The sequence below is a fragment of the Triticum aestivum genome, chromosome 6A (assembly GCF_018294505.1).
Source record: "Triticum aestivum cultivar Chinese Spring chromosome 6A, IWGSC CS RefSeq v2.1, whole genome shotgun sequence".
NCBI classification, from domain to species: Eukaryota; Viridiplantae; Streptophyta; class Magnoliopsida; order Poales; family Poaceae; genus Triticum; species Triticum aestivum.
The window spans coordinates 609,412,138-609,424,266 of NC_057809.1; the positions used below are offsets into that span (position 1 = coordinate 609,412,138).

The window sequence follows — 12,129 nt, forward strand, 5'->3', positions numbered from 1 at the left end:
ATTAGACCCTCCCGTTGGCCCTGGTGACAACTGTCAATTGTCATGTAAGATTAATTACTGCCTTAGTTAATTAGTTACAAGATAATTATCACCACCACCAATGGGTTAGGACCACAGAGATTAAGTAGAGTTAATTCTGCATAGTTCGTGTGCTGATCTCCCTCACTTTCTGCATGGCACATGCACTTTGTTCCCTACACATAGATGGACATGCCTCTGCCATTGCGCCACCCCAGACTAGTTGGCACTGTACTTTTTTGGCAAAGTTGGCAGTGTGTACTTGTGGTATGATTTGTTGAAGGCTTTGCCTACCCTTTTTCTTGAAGGCTTTTGTGCCTTTCCTGTATCTATTATACTTCAATTCAGAAAGAAGTTTACAAATTCAACCTTTTGAGCGTTTCACGTGAATGGGTGATTATAGTATATGTATCTGAACTTTATGTACGATTTTTGTCTACAACATACTGATTGTCACAAGCTGTCCATATTGGTACGGTCTTCACTTTTTTTCAGAAGTTTTGGTATAGATCGATATACAATGACATAAACCACATCTTCATGGGGTGGTGGTACAAGTCCTGATCCTCACATTTACACACACATGCGATGCGCCACTAGGATTTACGAACCCCTCATCATCCCTGTAATTGCAAAGAAGAGAAGTCTTACCCCCTCATGTTTAGGTAAAACACAAGTACAAGTAGGAGGCAAAAAATGACCCTAGACGGCTAGACCCTAGTCGGGCCATTGGCCGGTGGCCACCCTTTCCACATTAGGGCTGGGCCGGCTCCCCATGTCCTGCATGCCTCCTCCACAGTCCACACACCAACTCAGCCCTCCACATGCACGTACGGTGATGGTGAGACATACCATGCTACCCAAATCATCACCACTTACGTCTGTACCCTCCTTGTGTGTGTATATATTCTTCTCCTCTTTACACCTGTTGCACAGACACTACTACACTACCCGGCCAGCTCTCAGTACTCAGTTACATGCACTGCACTTCCTCTCACTCGGATCTCTTCTTCGGTTCTTCTCCTTCCTCCGGCCGCCGACATGGTAGGCAGCAAGACGCACCACCATGCCTCCTCTTCCCTCCTGCCGGAGGAGCTCAACCTCCTGCAGAAGGCCAGGTGCTCCCCTGACGACGGCAACGGCGTCGTCCATAATAATAATGGTGGAGGAGGAGGACGGGGCGCGCTGGGGCAGTGGAAGTGCCGGCTGCTGGACTCCCTCCGGCCCCGGCGCCCGCGCTGCGTCGTGTGCCTCCAGGTGCAGCACGTGACGGGCATGCCCCCGGCCGCGGAGGGGCGCGGCGTGGTGGTCGGGTGGAGGAGCAAGGGCGGCGAGGGCGAGCACACGGCGCCTGCGCGGGTGTCACGCGGCGGCGCGGCCGCGTTCGACGAGGTGTTCCTGCACTACTTCACCGCCGGCGGCTCCACGCTGCGGAGCTTCACCGTGTGGGCGGTGCTCGTGGATGAGGACTCGGCTCCTGGGGGCGGGGACATCGGCGCGTTCCCGGTGGACCTCGCCGAGGCCGCCGCGGCCGAGAGCTCACACCCGCAGTTCGGCGGCAAGGCGCTCAGCTTCCCGCTGGGCGGGGCTGCCGCCGGCGCCGTGCTCACGGTGAGCGTCTACTGCAGAGTGATGGAGCAGGAGGAGATCCATGGCGCCAACGGTACGTTAACGGATGCATGCATGTGCGAAATAAACTCTAAACGTTTGCATCGAGATCCAGTCATCCAACGGTACGTTCACGGCTGGACATCTAGATGTGAGATCACTAAAAATCAGTACTAGCAATCTTCTACTATTGACCTACTAGCTAGCTAGCTTGTAGCCTCCATCGGAGAAGTAAAGAAACCCTAGGTAGCGTCCTCACTCATCGCTGCTTGATGTGACCTGTTAATTTAGCCGAGCACTTGCATTTAAATTGTACCAAGTGTATGCCGTGCACGTTTAACATGGATCGGTACGTGGCAGGCAATGCGAGGGAGAGGAAGAACAAGGGAAAGAGCGCGTCGTACGCGTCGTGCCTGCCGGACCTGAGCTGCCTCCGGACCCGGCCGTCGGCGGCGGGGGCGGCGACGGGGGCGCCGCGGCGGGCGACGTCGCTGCGGTCAGAGCGGGGCGGGTTCATCACGATCGAGAACTCGGTGGCGGAGATGGAGGAGGAGGAGGGGTTCATCACGATGGAGAAGGGCACGGTGTCGTCGCGGTCGCGGCGGGCGGCGCTGGCGCTGGAGGCGCTGGCCGCGGAGGAGGAGGCGGAGGACGAGAAGCCGTGCCTGTTCATGGAGCTGTCGTCGTCGTCCGGGGAGGCGTCGGCGCTGGAGGTGGAGGGGGTGGAGGAGGAGTTCCTGGCGATGCTGGAGGACAAGTACTGGGCGGAGATGGCGCGGAGCAAGGAGATCGAGAAGGGGCTGAGCGTGAGCCTGGACGCCGGGCTGGACCTGGGGCTGGACCTGGACACGCTGATCCGGGACGCGGAGACGGAGCTGGCCCGGGCGGAGCAGGCGTGGAGGAGCAAGGTCGGCGCCGCCATCGTCGAGGAGGAGGAGTACAAGGAGCTGCTCCGTCGGTGGGGCAGCGGCGCCGCCAGGGACCGGGACCGGGAGCACCTCGCCACCTCCAACTCCGGCTGCTCCTGGGGCTTCGGCTTCGGCAGCCCCATCTAGTGCAGCCAACTGAACATCATATATACTTACTATATATCGTCACATCACCCATGTAATCCATGCATGCATGCATTGGGTCATTGAGCCTAAGTAAAAGTAGTGTGTTAAATATTAGTAGTACGATTTGCTTTTGTAATATTGCAAAGAGGAAAGGAACACGAACCAATCAGAAGGCTGCTCCTGTCTTGGTTCATGCGACTGAGCACGGCGCAAACCTGGCAATACCGAGACGCCTTGTGGTTTTTGCATGTATAGTGCTGCATCCTTGGGAGCAAAGCAAAGCAAAGCGAGAGCAACTAGCCCTTGGCCGCATGTACGGCCGCATACGAGGCGACCGGCCCGGCGCAAAGGAATGTCTCGAATGAATGATGGCAAACAGTCGGGTGAAGCGGAGTGAGAGCATGGGGATCGGCGACCAGGGAGGGCGGCCGGTCCCCACAGCCACCTTGCAGCACGGCCTCATTTCATGCCTCCTCATGTACTAAATTACACAGAAATGCCCACAGTTTCCATCATCGGCCTGGTACTGATGGTCTGCAGGCCCCAACTAAATAATCGTGGCCGAGTGTGAGGCGAAGCAGAATAGTATTCATTCGGGTGAATTCCAAACCAGCCAGGGGTTTTTTATATGGTGTGAAAAGTCGAACACAGAGAGGAAGGGAGGGGGTATGGAATTATGACATTGCATCCTACCTAACTAGGATTATACAGGTGTTACAGATGATGAAATTCAGAGAGAAGGACGGAACTGGTTCCAAAAATATGAAAGCCAACTTATAGTAGTGATGGCCCCCTACGCTAAAGAGCTGGCTAAAGGAATTGTTTTTGTGTACAGGTACAACAAAAAATAAGCAATCTACCTTGCCCTGGCCCTGGATCTTCCAAAACCTGCAGGGCCCGCCCGCCATCCGCCGAGGGTCTATTTTGGAATGGTGATGTGATTTTCCAGATCCCATACCACAATCTTGCCGTCCAGCCCTACATCCACGAGGCACAGACAGTATTAAAGGGGTGTCAACACAACACATCCTTCAGACAGAAAAAACTGGAATGGGCTAGGAGAGGTCAGTTAGTCTTGTTTCAACCTGATGTGCTGAACCGTTTGACAATACTCTCGCTCCCTTTTCTCAACGGCACGATGCAACTGAGGATACAGAAGACCAGAATTATATATCAGAGACAAAAGAGCGGCACTAGAACGGCAAAATGGTGGAAACAGATGGAAGCAGGGAAGTACGTTATGCAGTTCTCATGAGCGCCGCCTCGAGGCTTCGATGGTTCGACAGTGTCGCTGCTCGACCCTTGCCTCGATTGGCCGTACAACTTTCCAAGGGCCTCTGAGAGCTGAAACATAATATATTCATTTAGTATTAGCCCCATGCCTCCTTTTAACAAAGATGTTAGCATAGCTCTAACGTTAGCTACAAGAAATGTTTCTTTCTTCCACACAGTCTTTACAACTTCAGCGTCTGTAGCCATAAAATTGCAGCAGATCATACGCATGAAATAGTTTATCCTATATTATAGCAGGCACCAACTCACGGTATATAGTTCTACAAAAGCATCGGAAAACTGACAATTTACTTCCATCATTAAAAATCAGCAGCATACAAAAGTCAGACGAGACCATAGCAAGTCATTTGTTCGTACTTGTGTTAGAACAGTGCCAAAATCAGAGTCAGACCAGCAACCGTGTGCAGCACTGCAGTGTGCCCATTTCACTCAAGTTACTGTTCCTTAACAAAATCTAGGGGGGCTCGAAATGTTTGACATCCAAGTAGAAGGACCATGGATCAGATTGTTCATGCAAAGGAAACCCAACTTTAGATAACTAACCAGACACCATCTCAGAAGATCTCACACTCATGCACACATAAAATCGCATATAGCCTACAGCAAATTTAACCTGTACTCAACCATTCAGGAAGCAGTTCACCCTACTTCTACAGATGCAAACAGAACAATCTCATGAACAAGGGATAAATAGCAAACACATATAACAACATACAGCAGAGAGGCCTGATAAGCATAAGAGGCACCTGCGAGGCTTTTGAAGTTGATGGAGTAACTTTCCTTTCATCCAAATATCTGACAAAACTCCTATAGGATACAAATATGTAAATACATATTGTCAAAAAGAACATGTCCATGAGAGAAAAACTTTAAGACCTGGGTATCAAGAGCTACTAGCAAACCCTGAACTTTAATTAGTGTCATTTGTCAAAGATTGAAATGGAATATTTTTTCCTAGGTACAATGAGACCGTAAGAATTAGCAAGCTGAAGGTGCCTCAAAATGAAGTTAACAGTTGACATGGTTTTTACAGGAAGCAATGGCCACTTCAAAGCACTGCTAGAATGAAGAGAAAGTGCAGCTAATTTAACAAAACAGTTGCTATGCACAATTTTCTTACCAAAGTCCAGTCTCATCTGCAGCAAAGATCAAAGGATTGCAGTCAAATCCAACACCAATCGCCATCTTTTCAGAAACAAAAAGAATCTGAAATTTGGAAGAGTTCACTCAATTAATGAAATGTGGAGATCACCACATGCAACTAAACAATAGCAAAAGGGAAAATGCTGACCCACATCACGGAGAGGCAGATCACGCAGTGCCAAATTTTGCACAGCAGGAGACCCTTCAACGTCATCAACGAAATAAATCATGGAACTGTGCCCTGGAAATAACACAACAAGAATCAATTCAGTGTCTGCAAAAGTTTGCATGGAATCTGCAGCTACTTAGATACTTTGCATGGATAGACCAAAGGGCCAATAGTCTCACAAAGGAACCCAAATTCAGTTAGGAGAAAGTTAAAAATAGAACATCAAGAAACCAATAATAATCTCATTAGCCTAAAATGATTAGGACAAACCTTAATTATGAAGAGACCTATTAATAAAATTTTGGAAGTTCAAATACCACAATGGAAGAGGTTCACTAATTACAAGAATAAGATTGTGAAAACCCTTGGCAGGTAATTATGTTGAGTTCGTAAACAATTTGTGCCTAGATGGCTGCTGAGAAGTAATGCAAATCAGTGGCACCCATATAAACAAGAAGCTAGGTGGAAAAACCTGCATAGGCCAATGTTTTTCCACTTGGCGACCACCTTACACCAAATGCCCATGTAGGTGATAGATCAAGTTGAGCAATTTGCTGCATCCAAATAGGAGAAAATGTTACAAGCACGACTAGCAACTTAACAAGAAAGAACACAGATTAATAAGACACTGCAAGCATAGTCCTGTGGAACATTCTGAACCATATTGATCTGGATTCTTAGCCTCCCAAGAATAGAAGAGTTGGGGAAGTATTTAATATAAAAAATGCCACCACATGGTTGAAAACAAACTTTGTGAATCAGCAGATTATTTCTTATTTTTAGCCGTAGATGGGGTGCAAAGTGCTAACAAAGTTGATAGGAGGTTACTATTGGCAAAAGCCATGCACGTTCAATTGCATGCCATTAGTCTATAAGGCGAATAAAGAAATTGGCAAGCAGATTTGGTACGTGAGATGTATACTTGCTAAGGAACAGCATATTATGAACTAACGGATCAATGAATAGCAAATACCTCTCCGAATTTCCAATCCACTGAGGCACCTGCGTGTGGTCCCCTAATCAGAAAGAGAGAAAGCATGAGACAGCTAAAGCATTTGGAATGTGTACTGACTGTGTTAATGGCAAGGTTTTCAGTTCAAAAATAATGGCAAGGTCCACCTTGTATCTACACCCTTGATGATAGTGGAGAACACTCTGCATTTACCATCAGTAGAAGTTGTTGCAAGATGTATCTGAAATTAGATGAAAGCAGAGAAACCAACATTACGTCCAATAAACGGGTCGTGCATATACATGGCGTCTACACCAAACAAAATCACATCAAATAAGTTCATCCAATCATCTGATGCGAATAGGAGGTATGCTACTAGCCAGTGGCAGACAACAGCACAAATTAACTGGGGTACAGTCAGATAAGGGCACCTTTACTTTACTCTTTTATGTTGCATTTCTCATTATAGAGGGGCAAACCGCATATGATCTTTTTCACTACTCCCAATAGATAAAGAACAAAAATATAATGAATGCACCCCCTAGATAATTGTCCCTTATGTTTCCCTACTGATGATTATGCTCAAATTACTTCAAGGAGAGGCATGATATTATGCTCACATTGTTTGGATGCCACGCGATACTAGTAACAGAAGATTCATGCTTCTTCCTAATAACCTTGCTAATCCACCTGTACCATAAGAGAAAATCAAAGTAGTTCAAAGAACGCACATCAAGAGTGACACATCAACTTCAATAATTGCCTGAACAGAAGAAAACACTCATCAATTAGTGCAGTGGGCATAACTAATTGAAAAACAAGTTAATCAAAACAGGTACACGACTAGTGGAAGTGGCAGCGACCAATACCAGTTATTCTCTTGTTCATAGTAGCAAATGGATACAGACTTAGCACCACTTCCCACAGCAAACTTATTTTCTGCAAACAACAGAAACTTTTAGAAAGGAGTTTAAAGTGTGAGGCATTGTTTGTAAGGCGGCCTAAGGTGAGCACCAACCGGCAACTGCCCTGACGCCTAAGCACCTAATGTGGACGCCTAAGCGCTTAAAGCCGGCATAATTGCAAGGTGCTGGCAGGGCACCTTACCGCCTAAGCATCCAAGGCGGGACGCCTTATAAACAATGGTGTGAGGAATATCCAGCTACATATGTTTCACTTATGGTTCATTGCTAAATAGTTCATGTGCAGCTATGTTCTACCATGGGAGACAAGTTTTCATAACCAACTAAGGAACATAAGTACAAAAAATAGATTGCATGAAACAAACAATGGGAAACAATATCTACTTGGAGAATTTGATCATTCAGCAACGAAATAGATACTCCTAATGCATTCGGGATAGATGTATGAAGGCAGGCTATTGGCAGAACCTTTTGGACTCCACTGGACACATAGAGCTGCACGGTTTAGCTTGAGAATAACAAGCGTAGGTACCCAATCTTGTCCTTCTTGTGTCCAAACATATCTGCAGGTAAATAAAGGAATATAAGGAAACAGATATAATTATCTTCTTTGGACTAAAAAACAGACTATTTACTTGCACATTAGAAATTATGACCAAACACTTACGAATTTCTATCATGTGAAACAGTCACAATTTTGTTGGAAGATCTACTCCAGTCTATTCCAGACACTATCTGATCATGCTACAAGATATAACAATAAAAATAAAGATGTTAATGTAATACACTTATAAACTAGCAAATGGAAATGTTCAATGGAGAAGAAAGAGACAGCTCAAGTGCAGATACTACTGCACATGCAAGAAAGAAAATAAGGAAAGTCTACCTTTGCAAGAACATGAAGTTTCTCCCACTTGTCTGTGAAAAACTTATAAATGTGTACTTCTGTGGTATTTGGACAGAAGGCAATCACTGAAAGAGAGAAATGGTTCCGAGTCAAGTTAACTGATAAGAGGGCAAGGGGCCTGCATTTATAAATGAAAATGACAACAGTAGTGCAATAGAAGGCAGCGATTGAGATTTTGTCATTACAGGCAGATTGTATGATCTACTGCTGTATTTTTTTTCCCATAAACAATTCAAGGGACAACATGTAAACACAGCAGCTAGCTAGTGGCAGAAAGGCATATCTGAAGACTATTTTCAGGAGCACATGAGGTCATGATAGGCAACAGAATTATGGCGAGGCAATACGCGCGTCGGTTTAATTCACAGAAAACGCCCATTTCATTTGGTCAGCTCTCAGATTTCGTTCTAAATACCCAAATTCAGTCATGGATGCACACACCTGTGAGAAGGTGGCCAACATGAATATCCAAACCACCTGGGACTGATCCATCATCCATGTCACCTATGCTACCTCAATACAGTAACAAGCCATTTTTACTACATAGCACCAACCAACAGCCCATAAATAAATCATGAAACGCTCACCATTCACCAGCGAGAAATGATATGCATGGTGCCTCACAGATGTGAGAGGGGTTTCAAACATGAAAAAACTAAATCACCTGTGACTGATTGATTGAATGTACCATCCGAATATGGTATCGCCGAGAGCACCGCAAGAGGGCATTTACCTGGCACCAACCGACAGCCCATAAATCACGAAACGCTCACCATGCCAGGGTCGCACGAAAGCGGAAACCAGCGGACCACCTACTGGCTATTCCACGACATAAATAATCATTCGACATGGGATGATTGGGAAACGGCGATCCGCGAGCCCGCCCGAAACCCTAGGAATCCGCCCTGAACCCGACGCATACGGGCTACGGCTACCGATCGGGCGCGGCCGCGGGTTATCCTACAGGGCTAGGACGGGCGCGGCGAACGGGGGGGCGAATCGAACGGGCGTGAGATCTAGAGCGTAGGGGCGGGGGGAGAGAGGGGAGGGTGCGGGAGGAGGGGGAGGAGAGGGCGTTACTGGAGTGGTCGGGGCTCCAGGCGTGGCAGGTGATGCACTCGGCGAACTGGTGGATCGCCTGCGCGGCCATCGGGGGAGGGCGCGCCGGAGGGGAGCCCCGCGGCGCGGCGCGGCGGGGGCGGGGACGGGGGCGGAAATTGTCAATGGAGGTAGGGGGCCTGGCCTTGCGGGCGAAGGGAGCGGGGAGGGGAAGGCAGGGCAGGTACCACTACACTGCCACCACTGCGCTACAGCGCCATCACTTTCACTAGGCCGTCGAAGCGGGTGGTGGTGCGAGTAGGATGGGCCAGCCGGTCCAGCGGTCGATGAGATGGATGCCCGCACGCGCGCCCACGGTCGGACGGCCCGCCCGCCAGGCCCACGCCACCGACCACGGGTCCCACTTGTCAGCCACCGGCCTTGGGTCCCCTTGTCACTTGTCGCTCCTTTTTTTTTTTTGCGGGTGTCACTTGTCGCTCCTTGTTCAAAAACATAAATAAATGTCTATGGTGTAACAAAAAATTTCACTTTGAATCCCAAGGAAGAAAAACATATTGTATGAATATCTTGAGTTTCTAAGCTCTCAGAAAATAATGGCATGTGGTGCATTGCGATGCTTTAGGACGCACTCTTGGGCCCATTTGTAAGCAGTTGGTTCATTGCATCTGTTCAGACGATTGTTTACCAGGTTTGGGTCGGCCCACATTGGACAAAGTGCACGGAATCGTGTTGCTTGCTCAAGCCACGTTGTGTCTCAAGGGATCATGCGTCCTTCCAACCGCTTGGGGGTCCGTGAAGAGAAAGGAAATAGCTTCGCATGGAAGGTGGAAATTAGAGCCGCTGATGTTGTCTTCCTCTTCTGTCGCACCAGCGATTCCAACCGGAGGTCGTGCAGAGTGACGGTTTGAGGGGTGTTCGGGGGATAGGATCGCGCGATGTGAGCTATGGGTGCAGCTGCACGGTCGACGCCTGGGAGCATGTAGTGTGAGGGTGTATCCACATCCTTGTGTGGTAGCCTGAAATGTGAGTGTGATACTCTTACTGACAAGCATCTCTATCTCTATCTCTCCCTATCTCTCTCTCCCTGCGTGTGGACGAGTGCATGCGTGTGTTTGTTATATATGCATTTGACATAAGCAACTAGTCCTTCCGTTAACAAATGTAAGATGTTCTAACTTTTTCCTAAATCTGATGCATTTAGTGTTGGGGAACGTAGCAATAATTCAAAATTTTCCTACGTGTCACCAAGATCAATCTATGGAGTCATCTAGCAACGAGGGAGGAGTGGATCTACATACCCTTGTAGATCGCGCGTGGAAGCGTTCAAGAGAACGGGGTTGATGGAGTCGTACTCGTCGTGATCCAAATCAAGAGAACGGACGGCACCTCCGCGTTCAACACACGTACGGAGCAGCGACGTCTCCTCCTTCTTGATCCAGCAAGGGGGGAGGAGAGGTTGATGGAGATCCAACAGCACGACGGCGTGGTGGTGGAAGTAGCAGGATTCCAACAGGGCTTCGCTAAGCGCTGCGGGAGGAGGGAGATGTGTCATGGGAGGGAGAGGGAGGCGCCAGGGCTTAGGTATGGTTGCCCTCCCTTCCCCCCACTATATATAGGGCCAAGGGAGAGGGGGAGGGCGCAGCCTTGCCCCTTCCTCCAAGGAAGGGTGCGGCCAAGGGGGGGAGGAGTCCATCGTCCCCAAGGCACCTCGGAGGTGCCTTCCCCCTTTAGGACTCTCCCCTCCTCTTGTCCCTTTGGCGCATGGGCCTCTAGGGGCTGGTGCCCTTGGCCCATATAGGCCAAGGCGCACCCCCTACAGCCCATGTGGCCCCCGGGGCAGGTGGCCCCACCCGGTGGACCCCCGGGACCCTTCCGGTGGTCCCGGTACAATACCGGTGACCCCGAAACTTGTCCCGATGGCCGAAATAGCACTTCCTATATATAATTCTTTACCTCCGGACCATTCCAGAACTCCTCGTGACGTCCGGGATCTCATCCGGGACTCCGAACAACTTTCGGGTTACCGCATACTAATATCTCTATAACCCTAGCGTCACCGAACCTTAAGTGTGTAGACCCTACGGGTTCGGGAGACATGCAGACATGACCGAGATGACTCTCCGGTCAATAACCAACAGCGGGATCTGGATACCCATGTTGGCTCCCACATGTTCCACGATGATCTCATCGGATGAACCACGATGTCAAGGACTTAATCAATCCCGTATACAATTCCCTTTGTCTAGCGGTACGATACTTGCCCGAGATTCGATCGTCGGTATCCCGATACCTTGTTCAATCTCGTTACCGGCAAGTCTCTTTACTCGTTCCGTAACACATCATCCCGTGATCAACTCCTTGATCACATTGTGCACATTATGATGATGCTCTACCGAGTGGGCCCAGAGATACCTCTCCGTTTACACGGAGTGACAAATCCCAGTCTCGATTCGTGCCAACCCAACAGACACTTTCGGAGATACCTGTAGTGTACCTTTATAGCCACCCAGCTACGTTGTGACGTTTGGCACACCCAAAGCACTCCTACGGTATCCGGGAGTTGCACAATCTCATGGTCTAAGGAAATGATAGTTGACATTAGAAAAGCTTTAGCATACGAACTACATGATCTTGTGCTAGGCTTAGGATTGGGTCTTGTCCATCACATCATTCTCCTAATGATGTGATCCCGTTATCAATGACATCCAATGTCCATGGTCAGGAAATCGTAACCATCTATTGATCAACGAGCTAGTCAACTAGAGGCTTACTAGGGACATGGTGTTGTCTATGTATCCACACATGTATCTGAGTTTCCTATCAATACAATTATAGCATGGATAATAAACGATTATCATGAACAAGGAAATATAATAATAACTTATTTATTATTGCCTCTAGGGCATATTTCCAACATTTAGACACGCTTTAGTGTGTTTGTCCACTCATTTCAGTTTGTATGTAATACATATTGAAATATTCAAAATATATTATATTTGTGA

At 48.3% G+C, this 12,129-nt stretch overlaps 1 protein-coding gene across 1 annotated transcript; it reads right to left on the reverse strand.

Annotated features, from left to right (window-relative positions):
• Nucleotides 1-3,279: 3,279 nt before the first annotated feature.
• LOC123128992 (actin-related protein 2/3 complex subunit 1B-like) lies at nt 3,280-9,347 on the reverse strand. Its single transcript, XM_044549119.1, has 15 exons — nt 9,149-9,347; nt 8,048-8,133; nt 7,829-7,905; nt 7,630-7,724; nt 7,108-7,177; nt 6,859-6,928; nt 6,406-6,479; nt 6,260-6,302; nt 5,759-5,840; nt 5,270-5,358; nt 5,095-5,180; nt 4,721-4,781; nt 3,919-4,025; nt 3,767-3,825; nt 3,280-3,659 (listed from the first exon to the last, which is right to left on the reverse strand). The coding sequence occupies exons 1-15, from the start codon at nt 9,216-9,218 to the stop codon at nt 3,601-3,603; spliced, it is 1,128 nt and encodes a 375-aa protein (XP_044405054.1). The 5' UTR covers nt 9,219-9,347; the 3' UTR covers nt 3,280-3,600.
• Nucleotides 9,348-12,129: the final 2,782 nt, after the last annotated feature.

Coding starts and splice junctions, on each gene's coding strand:
- LOC123128992 (XM_044549119.1), bottom strand. CDS start 9,218: ATGGCCGCGCAGGCGATCCACCAGTTCGCCGAGTGCATCACCTGCCAC. Junction 6,303..6,405: donor ATCAAGGGTGTAGATACAAG/GTGGACCTTGCC, acceptor CTTTCTGATTAG/GGGACCACACGCAGGTGCCT. Junction 5,841..6,259: donor TGGATTGGAAATTCGGAGAG/GTATTTGCTATT, acceptor ATTTGGATGCAG/CAAATTGCTCAACTTGATCT.